Source organism: Perca flavescens, chromosome 5, assembly GCF_004354835.1.
Source record: "Perca flavescens isolate YP-PL-M2 chromosome 5, PFLA_1.0, whole genome shotgun sequence".
Lineage (NCBI taxonomy): Eukaryota > Metazoa > Chordata > Actinopteri > Perciformes > Percidae > Perca > Perca flavescens.
The window spans coordinates 41,255,241-41,278,259 of record NC_041335.1 but is presented as its reverse complement, the minus strand read 5'-3'; the positions used below and the strand labels follow the sequence as shown (position 1 = coordinate 41,278,259).

At 41.6% G+C, this 23,019-nt stretch overlaps 1 protein-coding gene across 1 annotated transcript in view; it reads right to left on the bottom strand.

Annotated features, from left to right (window-relative positions):
• LOC114556397 (rap guanine nucleotide exchange factor 1) overlaps positions 1–16,732 on the bottom strand; it is a 36,326-nt gene extending 19,594 nt beyond the window's left edge. Inside the window, exons 1-6 of the mRNA XM_028579330.1 lie at positions 16,572–16,732; positions 16,253–16,383; positions 11,578–11,771; positions 8,729–8,885; positions 3,968–4,194; positions 1,246–1,366 (exon numbers count right to left, since the gene is read on the bottom strand). Of these exons, the coding sequence (XP_028435131.1) occupies positions 1,246–1,366; positions 3,968–4,194; positions 8,729–8,885; positions 11,578–11,771; positions 16,253–16,383; positions 16,572–16,599 (858 nt within the window). The 5' untranslated portion in view covers positions 16,600–16,732. The remainder of the gene's footprint in view (positions 1–1,245; positions 1,367–3,967; positions 4,195–8,728; positions 8,886–11,577; positions 11,772–16,252; positions 16,384–16,571) is intronic.
• Positions 16,733–23,019: the final 6,287 nt, after the last annotated feature.

Below are 23,019 nucleotides of genomic sequence, written 5' to 3'. Positions count from 1 at the left end.
CACACACACACACACACACACACACACACACACACACACACACACACACACACACACACACACACACACACACACACACACACACACACACACACACACACACACACACACACACACACACACACACACACACACACACACACACACACACACACACACACACACACACACTAACTTAGTACATTTACATTTAAGAACTGTACTGTTACAAATACATTTTGACATTATTCACGCTTCTACATTTATTTCACACTTAAAATAACTGCATGAAATCATTTCAGTATGTTGTATAAGGAGAGTCCCGGTGAAACGGGTTCATCACCACGCCGATACTGCTGAACAGCACGCGAGTAATGAGCCTATCCAAAGACTTTTGTACTTGTATTTATTTAATAGTTTCAGTACTATCGACCCTTTAGGCTGTCACAAAGTCCTCTCGTTGTGCTACACAATCACAATCAAGTGTTTGAACTTAAACTTGAATCGCACAACATTCAAGCTAACATTTGGGATGTTTTGCTAAATGCCGAAATGGATCGTGCTGCCTACCTACAAATGATTCATGTTATACCAGCTGTAACAGTGTTTCTGTTCCAGCTGTTGGAGACATGTCGAGCTATAATCAGACAACAACCCTATCTACACATTTCTATTATGATGCACATGCATGCGTCTACAACAGCCGTTATATTTCGCTCGTAAATTAAATCTAAAAAGTCTCTCGTCTCCTTGTTCGTCCAATTATATCTGTTTGCAAAGAAAGCAGAAACAATCTAAAACTTTTCTTCTTCGTTTTATGGCGGGTTGCAACCATTAATGACCTAAAATATAATCGCAATTCATATTTATTTATTCAGCAAATAACATTTCAGCGTTTATCACACACGCGGTTCACTGATGAGGAGAACATCTGATGAGATTGAACGTACAAACTTTGTGTCGAGATTCATGAATTCAATCTACAGTAAGACATTTTTCATCCCATATTAATTACTTCTGATAATAAGATGCAGATGGAAACAGGGCGGAGACTTTGGACACAGCTGCAGAGGAAATGTTTCATCTTAACACATAACTTTCTGAATGTGGTGTTGCCGGCTGCCGGTTTGTGTTTAGTCAGAAGTTAAAATATAAACCATATTTATATCATGAGAACATCATTCATCTTTGCTTCTAATTTGTCAAGAGTTCAAAGACATTGCCATGACAACCTGTGTATCATTATGGTATGTAAACTGAGCTCACCTGTTGTTCCTGTCTGTCCACCTCAGGCTCAGGCTCTCGTCTCATTGGTGCTACTATGGCAACCCTGCAGGGGGCGGGGACTGACAATGAGTGGCGCTTCTTAGGGGGCAGAGCTGGAGGACTGAGAGACAGACAAGCACAGAGACAGGCAGACAGACAGACAGACAGGCAGAGATACAGACAGACAGGCAGAGAGACAGGCAGACAGACAGACAGACAGACAGACAAAGAGACAGACAGACAGACAGACAGACAGACAGATAGACAGACAGACACAAGGTCATTTTTCAGCATTGCATATAAATACATTTTAGTTCAGAATCTGAGTCTTTTCTGATAGTTGTATCTGTTTAGGAACATCTCTAATAAAGATAGAAACATGCTAACAGCATGCTAGTGATGCTAACAGCATGCTAGTGATGCTAATGCTGCTTCCTGTCAGAAACATTCAGTGATGTCGCATTTTAAATGAAGAGGAACAAAGAGAAGCTGAAACTCTCTCTCTCTCTTTCTCTCACTTCTTCCTCTCCTTCCTGCTGTCGTTCAGACAACACAGAGACAGGAAGTGCAGAGTGGGTGGTGGGGGGGCGATGTGATGTTTTTAGTCTCTCTACTTCCTGTTTCATTCACAGCTCTATTTCTGCTCACAGCAGCCAACTCAAACATGGGCCAATGACAGACCACAATGTCTCATGTCTGCTGTTTACAGTCAGTAATCTGCAGCGCTGCAATGTAACTAAGTACATGTACTCCAGTACTGTACTTCAGTACCAAATGTTGAGGTACTTGTACTTTACTTGAGTCTTTTCTTTTTGGATTAAAACCCTGGAAACTCTGTGTCGAGGAATAAACCTCTAAGTATATGTGCGCCTGCTCCACCCACTGAACCAACCCGGCCATATGAGTGCAGATTTAAACAGCAACAGCTTCCTGTTTCTGTGTCAGAGTCACAGTACTGCAGCCTGAAGCATGCTGGAGCTAACAGGCAGTGTGCTGCTCTATGGCTAATGATTGGAGTTGGACTTCTTTAGTTTAAGTTTTGTCTTTAAGCTTTTTAAGTGTTATTTACTTTATTATCTGCTTTAACTGTTCCCACGTTTCAGACACAGATATGGTTTTAATGCTCCAAAATGATGTGAAATTGCATTTATTTTAACTGAAAAACATCACATTTTCTTGAGGGAGGACGCCTAAACAACTCCGCCAAACATGCACGCCTAAGTCTTCCACAAACCCAGGGAAACCCCTGGTAAGTAACAGGTAGACCTGTACCAACTATATCTGACCAGATGGGCACCGAAGGCAGACAAGGTCTGCATGGATACAACTAGGGTGACCAGATCAGAATGGGTAAAGTTTGTGATGGGACGAGACGGGGGGGCTCCGCAAACAAAATTATTATTTTTATTGGCTGCCTGAACATGCACTTTCCCTGGCCTCATGTCTGCAACTTGCACTCTCTTCATCTACTCTATAACATAAAAAGGGACAAAAAGGTTGTGTTTTTTATGGGGTATTATTATGTATAAGTATTATATGGGGTTTAAATACTTGGCTAAGTATTTAAACCCCAGACTGTGGTGTCCCCCAGCTATCATGCCACCCTGTTGTCTCCCAACACGGATGGGGGGGCTTTTATTTCGGAGACGAGGAGAACTTTAGGAACGTTTTGGAAGCGGGTCAGAGGCAGAGCGCTCAGGACCATCTGCCGAACCGGGAGCTCAATCACCATGAACAGTGTTTAATGTTCTATCGGACTAGAACTACTCCAGAGTCTGCTCTTGAAACTTTGCTGTAATTTTCGGGACGTCTGGTCACCCTAGATACAACCCATCCACGTCAGTGGAGTTCAAGCCGCTCCCTTCTGGTCGTAGATATAGACATAGATACCCTAACGTCAGAACCAACCGAGCAAATAACTCATTCATTCCCATTGCAATAACCCAATTAAATAAGATGTGGGGAGGGGTTTGACTGGAGGGGGAATATATGTGAAATACTGTGCAGTAGTTTCATTTATTTATAACATTAGGCCTTTTAGGGAAGTGCAACATACTTTTTACTGTATTCTATTTATTGATGAGTGTATGTTATGTGTAAGATAAATAGTGCTGGAGATGTGTGGTTCAATGTTTGTGTTGTGGTTATGTGTCAATATGCCTGTACTGTACAACAAATTGCCATTCCCCCTGCACTGGTGTTTCCCCCTCTCATTCCCCCTGCTCTGGTGTTTCCCCTCTCATTCCCCCTGCTCTGGTGTTTCCCCTCTCATTCCCCTGCTCTGGTGTTTCCCCCTCTCATTCCCCCTGCTCTGGTGTGTCCGAGCCCCTAAACCGGAGACATTAGGAAAAACGCCCGTTCTGGTTCTGAATCTGCTCTGGTTGTGTTTCAGTCTCAACGGCTCCAAACGGAGACCTTTGGAAACGCAGACCCTGACGCCAACATTTCTCCTCCTGATTGGGTCTTATCAGTCACAACGTCTCGTTCTCTGAGACTAAAGCTACTAATGTTACCATGGTGATTACCAGCAGGGGGCGGAGTCTCCATGCTACCTCCTGTTTATGCCCAGTATACCAGGATGTAGATGAGATATGAGGTTTTGGGCGTGTTAGTTTAAACAGAGATTAGTTCTTCTACTGGAGATAAAAACACTCGGTGCACCGAGATCACTTTGGAATCAAAACCCAAACACTTAAAAACCAAAACGTAGCCAAAGACTCACCTGAGTCCCTGGGAGAGGGAGGTCTGGGGGAGGGAGGTCTGGGGGAGGGTCTCTGAGAAAGGCATCGGGGGTTTGGGAGGAGCTGAGTCCTCTGTAGGATCTGCTGGACTCCTGTCTGCCGTCTGCTGGTCATCAGACGAATCTGTCTGTCCCACGGCAGCCTGTGATTGGACAGGAGACAAGGGGGCGGAGCTGCTTTGTCTCTCTGCAGCCAATCGAACCAGATCCTAATGGACAAACCAATGATTATAATAATAAAGCTTTAGTGCAGACACAGGTCCATATAACACATAATACAGTATAAATAGTATAAAAAGGAGATACAAAAATACATACAAATTGCATATTAGCCTATAGGATATACAGGCTATTGCACCAATGCCGTCTTAACCTAGAAGTGTATCTATATCAGCTTTACAGAGGGGTGACTAGGGCTTCAATTATGTGGTTCTCTGACTTGTCCAAGCCACACAAAAGCTCATAAATCAGTTGTGTTAAGAGAGCCTCGCAGGTTGGCACTCTAGTCGACTCAAACAAATGACTAGGAGCCTCATGGCATCATTGTATGCTACCTCTGCATATACTCTTTTTCTTATAGTTAGACCACAGTTGAGCAGTATATAGCGGTGTGATGTAGGTTCTAAACAGAGAGCACTTCACAGAGTCAGTGTTATGGTTTTGGTATTTTGTTCTGTGTTTTGTCTTGTTTGACTTTCTGTCTTTTGGTTTTCCCACTCTTGTGATTTCACCAGCCCTTGTGTCGCTGCCTCTTGTTACCTCGTTACCCTCTGTATTTAGTCCTTGTCCGGTGTCTTGTTACCTCGTTACCCTCTGTATTTAGTCCTTGTCCGGTGTCTTGTTACCTCGTTACCCTCTGTATTTAGTCCTTGTCCGGTGTCTTGTTACCTCGTTACCCTCTGTATTTAGTCCTTGTCCGGTGACTTGTTACCTCGTTACCCTCTGTATTTAGTCCTTGTCCGGTGTCTTGTTACCTCGTTACCCTCTGTATTTAGTCCTTGTCCGGTGTCTTGTTACCTCGTTACCCTCTGTATTTAGTCCTTGTCCGGTGTCTTGTTACCTCGTTACCCTCTGTATTTAGTCCTTGTCCGGTGTCTTGTTACCTCGTTGCCCTCTGTATTTAGTCCTTGTCCGGTGACTTGTTACCTCGTCACCCCCTGTATTTAGTCCTTGTCCGGTGTCTTGTTACCTCGTTGCCCTCTGTATTTAGTCCTTGTCCGGTGTCTTGTTACCTCGTCACCCCCTGTATTTAGTCCTTGTCCGGTGTCTTGTTACCTCGTTGCCCTCTGTATTTAGTCCTTGTCCGGTGTCTTGTTACCTCGTTACCCTCTGTATTTAGTCCTTGTCCGGTGACTTGTTACCTCGTTACCCTCTGTATTTAGTCCTTGTCCGGTGTCTTGTTACCTCGTTACCCTCTGTATTTAGTCCTTGTCCGGTGTCACATCATTGTGTTTTGTCTCCAGTCTGTATTGCTGTTTGTTAGTCTTCCCAGTTCGTGTTAGTGTTCTATTTTACTTTCGTGGACTCAGTTTCGGCCTCTACATTTGGGTCCACCATTCTCCAGCCATCCATGACAGTCCGAGCACATAGAAAACCTCCTTATAGTGGTACGTTCTTTTTGTCTTGTAATCGCGACTAGTAGCTCGAGTGTGACGTCACATCCGTGTCGAAAAACGAATAACCGCGGGTTGTTGCGTTCTTTTTGTCACACAATACTACGAGTTGGAGAAAAGATGGGTTTTTGTAACATTTTTAGTAACATTTAGGATTCTATTCACCCAGTTATTGACATATCAAACCCAAGTTTGATATTAGTAATCAGGGGTGCAGTACTACGCGCCCCCCTGTGCTTCCGTTGGAGCAGTCACCCACTCATAGTCTAATAAGCACGGTGTCTGTTCCCCGACTCAGATTGGTTAAATCAAAGGTAAACAAAAGATGCGCTATACTTAACAACCTAATTGGAATTAAAACGACTGCAATGATAGAACAAAATAGGAAAATTAGATGTGGAATATTAGATCTCTGTCTTCTAAAGCATTATTGGTAAACGAGTTGATATCAGATAATAACATTGATTTATTTTGTCTTACTGAAACCTGGCTGGGCCATGAAGAATATGTTAGTCTAAATGAAGCCACCCCTCCCAGTCATATTAATACTAGAGGCTCAGGCCGAGGAGGGGGAGTTGCAGCCATCTTTGATGCAAGCCTGTTAATTAATCCTAAACCTAAATTAAATTATAACTCCTTTGAAAGTCTTGTTCTTAATCTTCAACATCCAAAATGGAAAACATTACAGCCAATCATATTCGTTGTTATTTACAGGGCTCCAGGTCCGTATTCTGACATTTTATCTGAATTCTCAGAGTTTTTATCATGTTTAGTCCTTAAATCAGACAAAGTACTTATTGTAGGTGATTTTAATATCCATGTGGATGTTGACAATGATAGCCTTAGTACTGCTTTCAACTCATTACTGGATTCAATCGGTTTCAGTCAGAGTGTGCACAAGGCGACGCACTGTTTCAACCACACCCTCGACCTTGTGCTGGCATATGCTATTGAAATTGAGGATTTAATAATATTTCCGCAGAATTCAGTATTATCAGATCATTCTTTAATCACTTTCGAATTCTTACTACCTGACTATATTAAATTAGATAAAAGCTTCTACACCAGATGCCTATCTGACAGTGCTATAGCTAAATTTAAAGAAGATATTCCAACAGCATTCGACTCTATGTCATGCCTTAACATAACAGAGGACCTCTATGTTAACCTCAGTCCCTCAAATTGATACATTTGTAGACGGTGCTACGACTTGCCTACGGACGACCTTAGACTCTGTTGCTCCCCTGAAAAAGAAGACGATAAAGCAAAGTAAATTAGCACCTTGGTATAACTCCCAAACTCGCAAATTAAAACAAATCTCGCGAAACCTTGAATGTAAGTGGCGTTCCACCAAAGTGGAAGAATCCCGTTTGGAATGGCAAGAAAGTCTGAAAACCTATAGGAAGGCCCTAAGAAAGGCCAGATCAGACTATTACTCATCACTAATAGAAGAAAACAAGAACAACCCAAGGTTTCTTGTCAGCACTGTAGCCAGGCTGACAGATAGTCACAGCTCTACTGAGCCATCTATTCCTAAAGCTCTGAGTAGTGATGACTTCATGAGCTTCTTTAATGATAAAATTATAACAATTAGAGATAAAATCCGTCACCTTTTGCCCTCAACTTCTAACAGTTCACCTTTAAATGCAGGACTGCTAGAAAGAACGACGAGTCCCGACATATACTTAGACTGTTTTTATCCTATAGACCTTCAACAATTAATGTTAAAGATATCTTCAGCTAAGCCGTCTACCTGTCTCTTAGACCCCATCCCAACGAGGCTACTCAAAGAAGCGTTACCCGTGGTAAACACTTCATTACTAGATATGATCAATATGTCTTTACTAACAGGTTATGTACCGCAGTCATTTAAAGTAGCTGTAACCCACCCTCGATCCTGAGGTCTTAGCAAACTATAGACCTATATCTAACCTTCCCTTTCTCTCCAAGATCCTTGAGAAAGTAGTTGCTAATCAGTTATGTGATTTTCTGCATAGCAATAGTTTATTTGAAAACTTTCAATCAGGATTTAGAAAGAATCATAGCACAGAGACGGCACTGGTGAAAATTACTAACGACTTTCTAACTGCTGCAGACAAAGGACTTGTCTCCATTCTTGTTTTACTAGATCTTAGTGCTGCATTTGACACTATTGACCATACAATCCTGTTGCAGAGACTGGAACACTTAGTTGGCATTAAAGGAATTGCTCTAAGCTGGTTTAAGTCCTATTTCTCTGATCGATCTCAATTTGTTAATGTTAATGATAAACCCTCCAAGCACGCTAAAGTTAGCCATGGCGTTCCTCAAGGCTCAGTGCTTGGACCAATTCTATTCTCCTTATATATGCTTCCTCTAGGCAATATTATTAGGAAACACTCAATTAACTTTCACTGTTATGTGGATGACACCCAATTATACTTGTCAATCAAACCACACGAAACCAGTCAGCTAGCTAAATGTCAAGCGTGCATTAAAGATATAAAATCCTGGATGACCTATAATTTTCTAATGTTAAACCCTAACAAAACTTAAGTTATTGTACTAAACACCTCCGAACCTCATTATCTAAAGACATAGCTACTCTGGATGATATTGCCTTGGCCTCCCTTGTCTCCTAATAAGACTGTAGAGACATGCCTATAGGTAGCAGTATACAGTGCTATGTGTACCACTTCTTCATGTGGTTACAACAAAGACAAAAGTGCTTAAAATTATAGAAAAACACAATGTTTACTACGTGTGATGCACAACGTAGCCATCTTTGAAAGTGAACTCGGGGTCCTCTGGGTTCAGACGACTTGAAGAGTCCTCGCGGGGGGGGCGCTCTTTTTGCAACTTCCGGTTCATAAGTCCAGAAAACATCTCGTAAATCGACTTCGGTGGACAAAAAGAACGCACCATAAGCATGTTAGCTTGAGAATACATTTTACAGCGCTGTTGGTAGATGTCTTTATAACCCACAGAAGAGACTAGAGGCAGAGCAGAGAGGGGCGTAAACGTAGCAGAAGATATTATATGCATATAAGGAGATGTAGCCGATCAATCAGGAGCCAGTCCCAGCTGTCCATCAAATAACTAATAAAAACCAAACTGCTGATAAACATGAACACTGGAACATCTTTCTCACTTTGACGCTGTCGAGCACGGCCCTGATCACCGTGGTAACGCTTGCTGTGGACTCTTTGTTGCCGTGGGCGACGCCTTGCAGCATCACCTGATCAACCCAGCGGATCAGCTGAGCCAGAGACCGGTAGAGACGAGTGAGACAGGAGGAGATGGTCTTACTGCAGAGAGACAGACAGACAGACCAAGGGAGAGAGAGACAGACAGACAGACAGACAGACAGACAGAGGGAGAAACAGACAGACAGACAGACAGAGGGAGAGACAGACAGACAGACAGAGGGAGAAACAGACAGACAGACAGAGGGAGAAACAGACAGACAGACAGACAGACAGACAGATAGACAGACATGGTTAAGTGTGGACCAACAGCAGTATATATCTGGCGCAACAGGACGGTCAGTGGTAAGTCTGTATGGTCGGCATCAGATGACAGAAAGAGGAAGTCATTGTGTTTGCTCAGGACTTTTTTCTTCTAACTTCCCGTAAAGTTGTAACTGAACTGGGACAAACCGAAAAGTTTATCAGACAGGACTGTGTGTGTGGGTCAAACCAGAGGTTGGGAGCGTCTGGACTAGTGTATGGTTCTACAGGACTGGCCCATCTGGCTGCTGACTGTAATGTTGCAGAATGGTTGTGGTGTGTCCTACCTGTTGTGAATGGTTGTAGTGTCTCCTACCTGTTGTGAGTGGTTGTGGTGTCTCCTACCTGTTGTGAATGGTTGTGGTGTCTCCTACCTGTTGTGAATGGTTGTGGTGTCTCCTACCTGTTGTGAATGGTTGTGGTGTCTCCTACCTGTTGTGAATGGTTGTGGTGTGTCCTACCTGTTGTGAATGGTTGTAGTGTCTCCTACCTGTTGTGAGTGGTTGTGGTGTCTCCTACCTGTTGTGAATGGTTGTGGTGTCTCCTACCTGTTGTGAATGGTTGTAGTGTCTCCTACCTGTTGTGAGTGGTTGTGGTGTCTCCTACCTGTTGTGAATGGTTGTGGTGTGTCCTACCTGTTGTGAATGGTTGTGGTGTCTCCTACCTGTTGTGAGTGGTTGTGGTGTGTCCTACCTGTTGTGAATGGTTGTGGTGTGTCCTACCTGTTGTGAATGGTTGTGGTGTGTCCTACCTGTTGTGAATGGTTGTGGTGTGTCCTACCTGTTGTGAGTGGTTGTGGTGTCTCCTACCTGTTGTGAGTGGTTGTGGTGTCTCCTACCTGTTGTGAAAGGTTGTGGTGTCTCCTACCTGTTGTGAGTGGTTGTGGTGTGTCCTACCTGTTGTGAATGGTTGTGGTGTGTCCTACCTGTTGTGAATGGTTGTGGTGTGTCCTACCTGTTGTGAATGGTTGTGGTGTGTCCTACCTGTTGTGAGTGGTTGTGGTGTCTCCTACCTGTTGTGAGTGGTTGTGGTGTCTCCTACCTGTTGTGAGTGGTTGTGGTGTCTCCTACCTGTTGTGAATGGTTGTGGTGTCTCCTACCTGTTGTGAATGGTTGTGGTGTCTCCTACCTGTTGTGAGTGGTTGTGGTGTCTCCTACCTGTTGTGAATGGTTGTGGTGTCTCCTACCTGTTGTGAATGGTTGTGGTGTGTCCTACCTGTTGTGAATGGTTGTAGTGTCTCCTACCTGTTGTGAGTGGTTGTGGTGTCTCCTACCTGTTGTGAATGGTTGTGGTGTCTCCTACCTGTTGTGAATGGTTGTAGTGTCTCCTACCTGTTGTGAGTGGTTGTGGTGTCTCCTACCTGTTGTGAATGGTTGTGGTGTGTCCTACCTGTTGTGAATGGTTGTGGTGTCTCCTACCTGTTGTGAGTGGTTGTGGTGTGTCCTACCTGTTGTGAATGGTTGTGGTGTGTCCTACCTGTTGTGAATGGTTGTGGTGTGTCCTACCTGTTGTGAATGGTTGTGGTGTGTCCTACCTGTTGTGAGTGGTTGTGGTGTCTCCTACCTGTTGTGAGTGGTTGTGGTGTCTCCTACCTGTTGTGAATGGTTGTGGTGTCTCCTACCTGTTGTGAATGGTTGTGGTGTCTCCTACCTGTTGTGAATGGTTGTGGTGTCTCCTACCTGTTGTGAGTGGTTGTGGTGTCTCCTACCTGTTGTGAATGGTTGTGGTGTCTCCTACCTGTTGTGAATGGTTGTAGTGTCTCCTACCTGTTGTGAGTGGTTGTGGTGTCTCCTACCTGTTGTGAATGGTTGTGGTGTGTCCTACCTGTTGTGAATGGTTGTGGTGTCTCCTACCTGTTGTGAGTGGTTGTGGTGTGTCCTACCTGTTGTGAATGGTTGTGGTGTGTCCTACCTGTTGTGAGTGGTTGTGGTGTCTCCTACCTGTTGTGAGTGGTTGTGGTGTCTCCTACCTGTTGTGAAAGGTTGTGGTGTCTCCTACCTGTTGTGAGTGGTTGTGGTGTGTCCTACCTGTTGTGAATGGTTGTGGTGTGTCCTACCTGTTGTGAATGGTTGTGGTGTGTCCTACCTGTTGTGAATGGTTGTGGTGTGTCCTACCTGTTGTGAGTGGTTGTGGTGTCTCCTACCTGTTGTGAGTGGTTGTGGTGTCTCCTACCTGTTGTGAAAGGTTGTGGTGTATCCAACCTGTTGTGAGTGGTTGTGGTGTGTCCTACCTGTTGTGAATGGTTGTGGTGTGTCCTACCTGTTGTGAATGGTTGTGGTGTCTCCTACCTGTTGTGAGTGGTTGTGGTGTCTCCTACCTGTTGTGAGTGGTTGTGGTGTCTCCTACCTGTTGTGAATGGTTGTGGTGTCTCCTACCTGTTGTGAATGGTTGTGGTGTCTCCTACCTGTTGTGAGTGGTTGTGGTGTGTCCTACCTGTTGTGAATGGTTGTGGTGTCTCCTACCTGTTGTGAATGGTTGTGGTGTGTCCTACCTGTTGTGCAGGTGTGGCTCCAGCTGGACCAGAGTCTGCACCGCCTCCAGGACCCCGCCAGACGCCCCCCCCAGCAGACCTCCCACCGCACACTGGTCCACTCCCAGTCTGTCCACTCCCAGTCGGTCCACCAGAGCTTTGAAGTACTGCAGAGAGCTGATGACCACGCGCTGCTGGTCCTCCAACACACACACCTGAAACACAGAGACACACACACACACAGGCACACAACCAGACACACACAAACACACACAGAAACACATACACATACACACACACACACACACAAACACACACACACACACACACACACACACACACACACACACACACACAGACAGCGCTTTAATAAACATTTCCCCCAATTTTTTTAGTTTTTTATTGAAATTTTAGGAGTTCAAGTCCAATGAATAGCTTGAAATGGTACAAAGGTAAGTGGTGAACTGCCTGAGGTTAAAAAAAAAGTAAGGTTACCCAAAACTGAAAAATAATGTACATTTCAGAATTTTACAAAAAAGGCCTTTTTCAGGAAACAAGAAATGGGTTAACAAGGTAAAGCTGTTCTGCAGCAATGGAGGTTGATCAAGCTTTGAAAGTTGGTGCTACCAATTCCCCCAGGTGTTCACACTGGTCTGGATTACTTACAACCCCCTCTGTCTGTTTGGATAAAAGTATTGTTGGAACACACTGTGGTACCGTACCCTCGTGAGCATTATTTGAACAGTATTGTACTGCAGAAAGTAGTGTGTTACCATAAAAATGGCGGGAAAAGGCAATTAACAATGGAAGAGAGACAGACCATCATAACACTTAAGAATGTTGGTCTTTCCTACAGAGAAACTGCGAAGAAAGTCAAGGTGTCAGTGAGTACAGTATTCTTCACCATCAAAAGGCACTTAGAAACTGGGGGAGACTCTGACAGGAAGAGGTCTGGCAGACCCAAAGCCACAACAGAATCAGAAGACAAGTTTCTGAGAGCGTGATAGGCGGCTCACAGGACAACAGCTTCAAGCACAGCTTAATAGTGGTCGGAATAAGAAGTCTCAGTTTCAACTGGAAAGAGAAGACTTGGAGCTGCAGGTTTGATAGGTCCAGTTGCAGCTAGAAAGCCATTGCTAAGACGTCAGAATAAGAAAAAGAGGCTTGCCTGGGCCAAGAAACATCGTCAATGGACTACTGAAGACTGGAAGAAGGTGCTATGGACTGATGAATCAAAATTAGAAATCTTCGGTTCATCACGCAGGATTTTTGTACGCTGTTGAGTAGGCGAAAGGATGGTTCCTCAGTGTGTAACATCAACTGTTAAACATGGAGGAGGAAGCGTGATGGTCTGGGGCTGTTTTGCTGGATCCAGGGTCGGTGATTTGTACAGAGTGAAAGGCACCCTGAACCAAAACGGCTACCACAGCATTTTGCAGCGCTATGCAGTACCCTCTGGTATGGGCCTAGTTGGTCAGGGGTTCATCCTACAGCAAGATAATGACCCAAAACATAAGTCCAAGCTATGCCAGAACTACCTTAGCAAAAAAGAACAAGATGGTAAGCTTAAAAACATGGAGTGGCCAGCACAGTCACCAGACTTAAACCCCATTGAGCTGGTTTGGGATGAACTGGACAGGAAAGTGAAAGCAAAGCAACCTACAAGTGCCACACATTTATGGGAACTTCTGAAGAATATTTGATTTCCATTGTAGAAAGAATGCCACGAGTGTGTTCAGCTGTTATATCTGCCAAAGGGGGCTACTTTAATAAGTAAAATATTTAGAATACATTTTGGTTTATAAATTGATTCCATGATTTCTTTTTTTAACTTAAATTGTTCATTTGTTCTGTTCTTTCATTTCAGAGTACAATAAGACATTGAACTGCATGAATTTCAATAAAAACCTGGAAAAATTGTGGTGTTCTAAAAATATTGACCGAAAAAAAGCCCCAAAACTACAAAATACAACACTTCTCAAATACACTTCTCAAAATGACCAGAATAGCAGCTGAGTTTTTTTGAGTTTTAATCAGGGCAGAAATTTTCTGATTACATTATGAGCTTACATAATGTCTAAAGGGTTCTGGACTGTTGTAGACAGAAGAGGCTGAAGAAACACTTGAAATCCATGCTTTCAGGTCTAAACGTCATACCCAAATTAAAAGTGGTACAGCTCCCGTATATTGTGACCCTCTGGGGTGTGACATCATTGGAAAGGAAACACTCGCAAGTGTCACGGTGATTCTAGGCCTTACTGACACAGAGTTACAGAGGGTAGAATGGAGGGTTTTTATTTCCTTCCTAGTTCTACATCTGTAAAATGATTAGAATACACTGCTGTAAACACATCTGACAGGTGACAGACAACACAGGGCATTAGCCACATGGCTCAGCTTACTACAGAAAACATCCACAAGCCAAAAGACTCAAAAATGGATTTTATATGATCTGTTTCTACAGATATGTCTGTGCATTTTTTTATTTCCATTTGAAAAGTGCAAAGAAAAAAGACCCGAAACTACAAAATACAATACTTCTCAAATACACAAACACACCCACATCAATCATCTTTCCAATGATGTCAGGCACACCCCAGAGGGTCAGAGTATATGGGAGCTGTACCACTTTTAATTTGGGTAAGACGTTTAGACCTGAAAGCATGGATTTCAAGTGTTTCTTCAGCCACTTGTGTCTACAACAGTCCAGAACCCTTTAGACATTATGTAAGATCATACAGCTGCCCTGATTAATAAAACAATGCAACTGATCTCAGCTGGTATTCTGTTGGAATGGAGTGGAATGGACATTTATAAGTGACCCCTAACTTTTGACCGGTAGTATATAATTTATTTTTATTTTTTATAATTTATACTTTTTATTACGGAAGAGGATTAGGGCCACTGGTGAATAATTATTTGATTTCAGAATTCTGACTTAATTCTCAGAATTCTGAACTTTAAACTCAGAACTCTGAGAATTAAGTCAGAACTCAAATATATTTTTCACCAGTTGCCCTAATCCTCTTCCGTAGTTTATTGATCGCCAGTGGGGAAATTACAATTTACACTCTGTTTTTGAAATCACTACACACAGGCCAGAAATACACATGCTCAGAACCTATTCATGCACAAATGGAGAGATGTCCGAGTGAGTCAGCCAGTGCTGGACCAGCACGGTTGGGGGGGTACAATGCCTTGCTCAAGAGCACCTGGCAATGCCCAGAAGGTGAATCTCTCCAGCTACCAATCCACACTCTGTACTTTGGTCTGTACTGGGACTTGAACAGGGACCCTCTGGTTCCCAACCCAACTCCCTACGGACTGAGATACCCAGGATATGTCACAGTTAGATTTGATATAGTTATATAGTAATATAGTAATGATGGGGCGTTATCGTTAGCAGAGCCACCATCGCTGCATCCAGAGCTCAGCGCCACCCTGGACCAAAGGGGCATAAGTGAACTAAGCGCTGTATTAATACATAACCTCACTGTATTAATACATAACCTCACTGTATTAATACATAATCTCACTGTATTAATACATAACCTCACTGTATTAATACATAACCTCACTGTATTAATACATAACCTCACTGTATTAATACCTAATCTCACTGTATTAATACATAACCTCACTGTATTAATACATAATCTCACTGTATTAATACATAACCTCACTGTATTAATACCTAATCTCACTGTATTAATACATAACCTCACTGTATTAATACATAATCCTTCACTGTATTAATACATAACCTCACTGTATTAATACATAATCTCACTGTATTAATACATAACCTCACTGTATTAATACATAACCTCACTGTATTAATACATAATCTCACTGTATTAATACATAATATCACTGTATTAATACATAACCTCACTGTATTAATACATAATCCTTCACTGTAATGATACATATTCTCACTGTATTAATACATAATATCACTGTATTAATACCTAACCTCACTGTATTAATACATAATCTCACTGTATTAATACATAACCTCACTGTATTAATACCTAATCTCACTGTATTAATACATAATCTCACTGTATTAATACATAATATCACTGTATTAATACATAACCTCACTGTATTAATACATAATCCTTCACTGTAATGATACATATTCTCACTGTATTAATACATAATATCACTGTATTAATACCTAACCTCACTGTATTAATACATAATCCTTCACTGTATTGATACATATTCTCACTGTATTAATACATAATATCACTGTATTGATACATAACTTCACTGTATTAATACCTAATCCTTCAGTGTATTAATACATAACCTCACTGTATTAATACCTAATCTCACTGTATTAATACATAACCTCACTGTATTAATACCTAATCTCACTGTATTAATACATAACCTCACTGTATTAATACATATTCTCACTGCATTAATACATAACCTCACTGTATTAATACCTAATCCTTCACTGTATTAATATATAACCTCACTGTATTCATTTATAATGTAACATTATAGCGTGACATTTGTGTCAATAATCGTCAAGCACAGGTGACTCCGCTTAGGGCCCCCAAAAGGCTCGGGCCGGCCCTGCCCAGGACCATCGTGATTGGTTTAAAGAAATGCCAACAACCCGGAGCGTTTGGTTCTCCTCTCCCAGAATGCACCAGTGGTGCAGCCAGAGCCTTCCTACCTTGTGCTCCAGGTTGAGGTCTGCTGGCTTGACTCGCTGGGACGGGGTGTGTTTGATTCGCTCAGAGCGTCTGCCCCTCTGCGAGTGGAGCTTATCCTTCAGCCTCATGGTGAGAGACACAAACTGAGAGGCTGGAGAGGAAGAGCATCATCATCATCATCTTCATCATCATCATCACTATCATCATCATCATTATCATCATCTTCATCATCACCATCATCAGCTCAGTTTCAAACAGTTCTACTCTGGAGGACGGGAGTGTTTTTAGCCGGCGCTGGCTAACAGTAAGCATACGAGACAGAAGGAAGAAGGAGCTTACCTGTCTTACTCTCGCCCCGGGAGGACATGTCTGCAGGTGTACAGACAGACAGACAGACAGGCAGACCTACAGACAGACAGACAGGCAGACAGACAGCTGGAAGTGTGAGATCAGCAGAGCAACAGTTTTTAGTCTTCTGCTCTCATGTTTTACAGCTCACTCTCTCTCACACTTCTCTTTCTGCCTTTCTTCCTTCCTCCTCCTCCTTCTTCCTCTTTCTGTCTCAACTGAGTTCAGTCACCATGTCTGTCTGCCTGTCTGTCTGTCCTGCACCCCCCCCTGCTGGCTGCCAGCAGACAGCACAGCTCTGCGAAAAACTGCTTCCTGTTTCTGAGTCCAGAGGAACTTAAACCTTTCATTAAATCAACTCTGTTGTACTTATGTCATATGTTTGTGCAACTAAACTAAACTGAACTAAACTAAACTAAACTGAACTAAACTAAACTAAACTGAACTGAACTGAACTGAACTAAACTAAACTAAACTAAACTAAACTAAACTAAACTAAACTGAACTAAACTAAACTAAACTAAACTGAACTAAACTAAACTAAACTGAACTGAACTGAACTGAACTGAACTTAACTAAATTAAACTGAACTGAACTAAACTAAACTAAACTAAACTAAACTGAACTAAACTAAACTGAACTAAACTAAACTAAACTGAACTGAACTAAACTAAACTAAACAAACCTAAACTAAACTGAACTAAACTGAACTGAACTGAACTAAACTAAACTAAACAAACCTGAACTAAACTAAACTGAACTGAACTGAACTGAACTGAACTGAACTAAACTAAACTAAACAAACCTAAACTAAACTAAACTAAACAAACCTAAACTGAACTAAACTAAACTGAACTAAACTAAACTAAACTAAACTAAACTGAACTAAACTAAACTGAACTAAACTAAACTAAACTGAACTAAACTAAACTAAACTGAACTAAACTGAACTAGCAGCACAGATAGTGGCAGGTTTGTAAACGGTCCTACAGTCCCTGAGTGGATAGAAATAGTTCAGGAGATTGATATTATATTATTTTTGACTTTCTCTCTGAGACTCGCTGCTGAAAAATGATATTAAGAAAGAAGGAAGAACTGGAAATCTAACTTGAATCTGAAGTTAATTTAAAGGTGTGTACGTTCAAAAGTAGTTTTAGTTGTGACACAGAAAACTCAGATTGGACAGATAGTCTAGCTAGCTGTCTGGGTTTACCCTGCAGAGATCTGAGGAGCAGTTAGACAGACAGACAGACAGACAGACAGACAGATAGTCTAGCTAGCTGTCTGGATTCACCCTGCAGAGATCTGAGGAGCAGTTAACCATAGTCCTCACAGATCCACCAGGGCCCAGTTTTTCAAAAAATTTAATCTGAATCAAATTGATACAGATTTGGAAATCTCATGTTCTGCTATCCAGGGTCACCTGATCCATCTTACTTTTATGCCAGTTTTTAAAAGGAACATTGGATTGGATCACTGGGATCCAAATATCAAAATTTCAGGATGACCAAATCCTGTTGACCAGAGCTTTAAATGGAGCCAACAGTGTAGCCTACTGGCTCAGTACAGAACTACAGGTAGGCCACTAATACACAGTGTTTGTTTTAATTTTAAGAAACAGAAAAACTGTAAAAAAAAAAAAAAAAAAAAACAGAAACATTTTACATTCTTTATTTTTTTGTTTGTTTGTTTGTTTGTTTTGTTTACCATATCTCATTAGATGTGACATGCTTCACATATGCTTCAAATATGAAGACATGTATATATCGTCAGTAAACATTGGGCCTCATTCACCAACCGTTCTTACGAAGAAATGTGTTCTTAAACCCTTCTTACGAACTTTTTACGAAGATTCTGGCACTCACTAATGTTTTCTTAACTTGGATTTGTTCTTAGCTAAGAACAAAATCTCCGAACACTGAAAAGCTCTCTTACGCACATTTGAGTGATGACAATTTGCTCCAAATGATTGCTTACTGCATTTTATTTAATTATACAGTCGTTTACAATGATAGTATTGTACTGTAATGTATTTCTGATCATTTGTTGAAAAAAAAAATCATAATATGCAAAAAAACACTAACACTGCAATTTACATCAGCAATTAAACTGATTAAATCCTGCGTTATTTGGTGATTGATCGCTATTTATAGAGCCGAAATGCAGTGGTAGAATGTAACAAAGTACACATTCTTCGTAACTGTACTTAAGTACATTTTTCACGTATCTGTACTTTACTTAAGTAGACTCAATAGTGCATAGCCTACTTTTGACTTTTACTTTGTTACATTTTGCAGCAATTATCTATACTTTCTACTCCACTACATTTCTACAACGTCCCGTTACATTTTCTGATCAGTTTCCCCCCTTTTCCCCCCGTCTTCCTGACCGTCACACGTTTGTCTCACCAGTGAAGTTTGGTTGCCATAGATACTGTATATATGGGTTGCCATAGATACTGTATATATGGGTTGCCGTAGATACTGTATATATGGGTTGCCGTAGATACTGTATATATGGGTTGCTGTAGATACTGTATATATGGGTTGCCATAGATACTGTATATATGGGTTGCCATAGATACTGTATATATGGGTTGCCGTAGATACTGTATATATGGGTTGCCATAGATACTGTATATATGGGTTGCCATAGATACTGTATATATGGGTTGCCATAGATACTGTATATATGGGTTGCCAGATACTGTATATATGGGTTGCTGTAGATACTGTATATATGGGTTGCCATAGATACTGTATATATATGTTGCCATAGATACTGTATATATGGGTTGCCGTAGATACTGTATATATGGGTTGCCATAGATACTGTATATATGGGTTGCCGTAGATACTGTATATATGGGTTGCTGTAGATACTGTATATATGGGTTGCCATAGATACTGTATATATGGGTTGCCATAGATACTGTATATATGGGGCACCGCTGATCCAAGCCGGCTCCGGTGCTCCAGAGCCCGGGCGCAGCGCCGCTGACCCTCGGTAATACAGCCTCCGGTAAAAGTGAAAATGAAAATGTGTTAGTTTATTATTCCCGTTTTTAAATCATAGTTGCTATATCTATTTCTCTCCACAGCATCGTTTAATCCTCCGCCAGGCTGCGTAAGACGCGTTCATATCTTATTCATTTGGCTGGACCTCTTCACATTCCCCATGTCCGCTGCTTCACACTTTATTTGCTTACTTGCACGGTTAAAGAAAATAAAATACATCCATGAATAAAACCAACCGCATTCCGATTCTAACAACACATTTCCGTTTCATGCTGGTTAGGACAGGAACTTCTTATTAAAGCCAGGCCTTGTTTGTGGTAGTGGACACCTTCTACTTTTACTAAAGTAAATATGTCTCTTGTTATTTGCACTTTTATTTGATTCAGTACTTCCTCCACCGCGACCCCAACAACCATCTCTAACGCAGTCTGCCGCTTCCCAGGAGGTGCACAGGAAGCGTCATGTCCTTATATGGGTATTTGCGGGGCGTTTTCTTATGCTAATTAGGAACAACTGGCACGTGCTTTCAATTACAGGTGCGAACAATTCTGCTGTTTAAGAACACGTCATGAATCCAACGTAGACTTCTCTTAGAAACCTTCTTAAGAGCATATTTAAGAGAAAACTTAGGAAGATATTGGTGAATGAGGCCCATTGACTTTGTGATCATTCACTTAAAAAAAAAAACACTCTCTGATTTTATTTGGTTAAAAAAATCACAATTTAATCCACCTTTCTGATTTAATTTTTTGGATCAAATAAGTCCCAAACCAAGTTCAAAGTTTTGAAAAACCCAAAAGGCAGGTTTGATCCAGATCAAATGTAAAATCAGATTACATGGTCTGATCTTAGTTCAGAATCCCAGTTTTGCTTTTGAAAAACCCATTTCCAAGATTTGATCCGATCCGTGATCCCGCTGGATTACTTTTGGGCCCCGGAGGTTAGCACGCCAACCCAGAGACAGAGGAAGGGGACAGCAGGGCTGTGGAACCCTATTGTTGTTTTTGTATAGATTATTATTTTTTCGTTGATGAAACTCCCGCTACAGCCTAAACCGTAAATGGTGGGGGGGCTGTCGATTTCTGGACTGGTCCAAAACTCTGCACCCTCAGCGGAGACACAAATGGACCCACTTCCACCACTAGGTGGCGTTATAGCAGAAAAAAAAGGCGTTTGGCCTGATAACTCCCACACCGTACATTCACTAACCATACATGTATGCGTTCCCTGGATCCAACTGAAGCCACGCCCATTTCCACCTAGACTTTAATGCTTGAAAAATTGTGATTTATCAAAAACCTACTTTGCCAAACTCCTCCTAGGGTTAGGGTAAGGATAGGGTTTATAGGATAGGGCTAGAATTTCCAGACCAACCTGACAAAAAGTTATCAAAAGAATTTTTATAGGATAATAATTGCGCATATAACGCCTCTCCAGATGGACCCAACCAAAAGTTAATTTTAATTTTAAGACCAAACTAATTTTCCTAGCTAGCTACCAAACACAAACTTTATCATATCTCATCCAAATGAAATGCTATCAATACAACTCTCAAAGATTGTTCTTCAACATACCACTACGATGATAGCTACCAAATTTGGCGAAGATCGGCCATTAGATGGCGCTATAATCAACGTTTATGTGTTTTGGCAGATAACTCAATGCATGCAAATGGGACATTTGCGATTGCAATTTCTCCGCCCTAGTAATTGCTGTCGACATGAAACTTGTGAAGCTCGTTCGGCATGCTGCTCTGAGGCTCTGTACCACATTTGGCAAAGATCGGCCATTAGGGGGCGCTACAGTCAACGTAGACGAGTTTACTCATTCAATGTTAATGGGATATTTGCAACGGCAACGTACCGCAGACCTTGCGGCTCAAACCTCTGGATATTTCCCGACGTTTGCCTCCCCACCGCCACGCTTCGGGCGACTGGCGCCGGGAGGCTTGGACCCCGTCATAACTGCCCGCAGTTCTAGTTATGATTTGATACTATAAATAAAACTGAATTAAAGGAGAGAGGACACTCGAGCGTTTCATTCACACAGACTTTATTAATGTCTACATGTCTTAGTGGGCCCAAATACACAACACAAGACACACAACTACACACACACACACACACACACACACACTACAGTCTGGGCCGCTGCATATTTCAGTTAAACAGATTATATATAAATATATATATATATATATATATATATATATATATATATATATATATATATATATATATATATATATATATATATATATATAATTTATATATATATATATATATATATATATATATTTTATATTTATGGTTGATAATTTATTATTATTCATATATTCTGTAAACATTGATATAAACACAGCGTGAAGTATCTACGATCACAAGTGTGTGTGTCTGCCACAGAGAAACACTTATTTTTAGGGATGTCCCGATACAAATTATTTAAAATATTGAATATCTGCCACTGCAGCAGGAGGAATAAGAGGGGGAACACCAGAGCAGGGGGAATGAGAGGGGGAAACACCAGAGCAGGGGGAATGAGAGGGGGAATTTACAAAATGCCCATATATTATAAATATGATGTCGGCTGTGACCCGATCGGGTCATCCCTACTTTATATTTAAACTAACGAGCACACAAGGAAACGTCACAGCACACACGCTTTGCAGACAGACACATGGTCACTAGCACACAGACAGGTTCATAGACCCAATAAATACATCAGCAGGGACAGTTCACATTATCACACTCAGCCTTTCAGTCCCACACATCTACATCTAACAGCAGGACTCTCTGAAAGGCCCATCCTCAAATCCATGCATGGGATTCTTACGGTCAAAAACAACAATATTATTAAACAGAGAACAGTGAGCCTCATTGTCAAGCCAAGTTCCGTTATTTGGTTAACACCGGAGTTGGACTGAAAACCACCCACCAGACTCCATGTAAATAATCACTACTTTTATCATCGTAAAACTCACTTCATTCAAAGTGGACAGAAACTAAATAAAAGTCATCTTTCCACTGTTCCAACAATCACCACTCTGGTTTGGTTGAAATAAACCCTTAATTCACCCATTTACATGTGGAGATATGCTGGCTCTATACATGCTAAAAGTCCTGATTATTTACATGGAGTCTGGTGGAGATATGCTGGCTCTATACACGCTAAAAGTCCTGATTATTTACATGGAGTCTGGTGGAGATATGCTGGCTCTATACACGCTAAAAGTCCTGATTATTTACATGGAGTCTGGTGGATTTGGTGATGGTGATTTCGGGGCTGTTTCATGTTAAACTAAAAGGATCTTACTCTTTAACTAAAAGGTCTATCTCTGTAGGGATCCATCCCATAATGTTGTCAGACTCTTAGAATAATAATCTGAGTCTGTCAGCAGCAACAACAGAACTTTTAGTGGACTT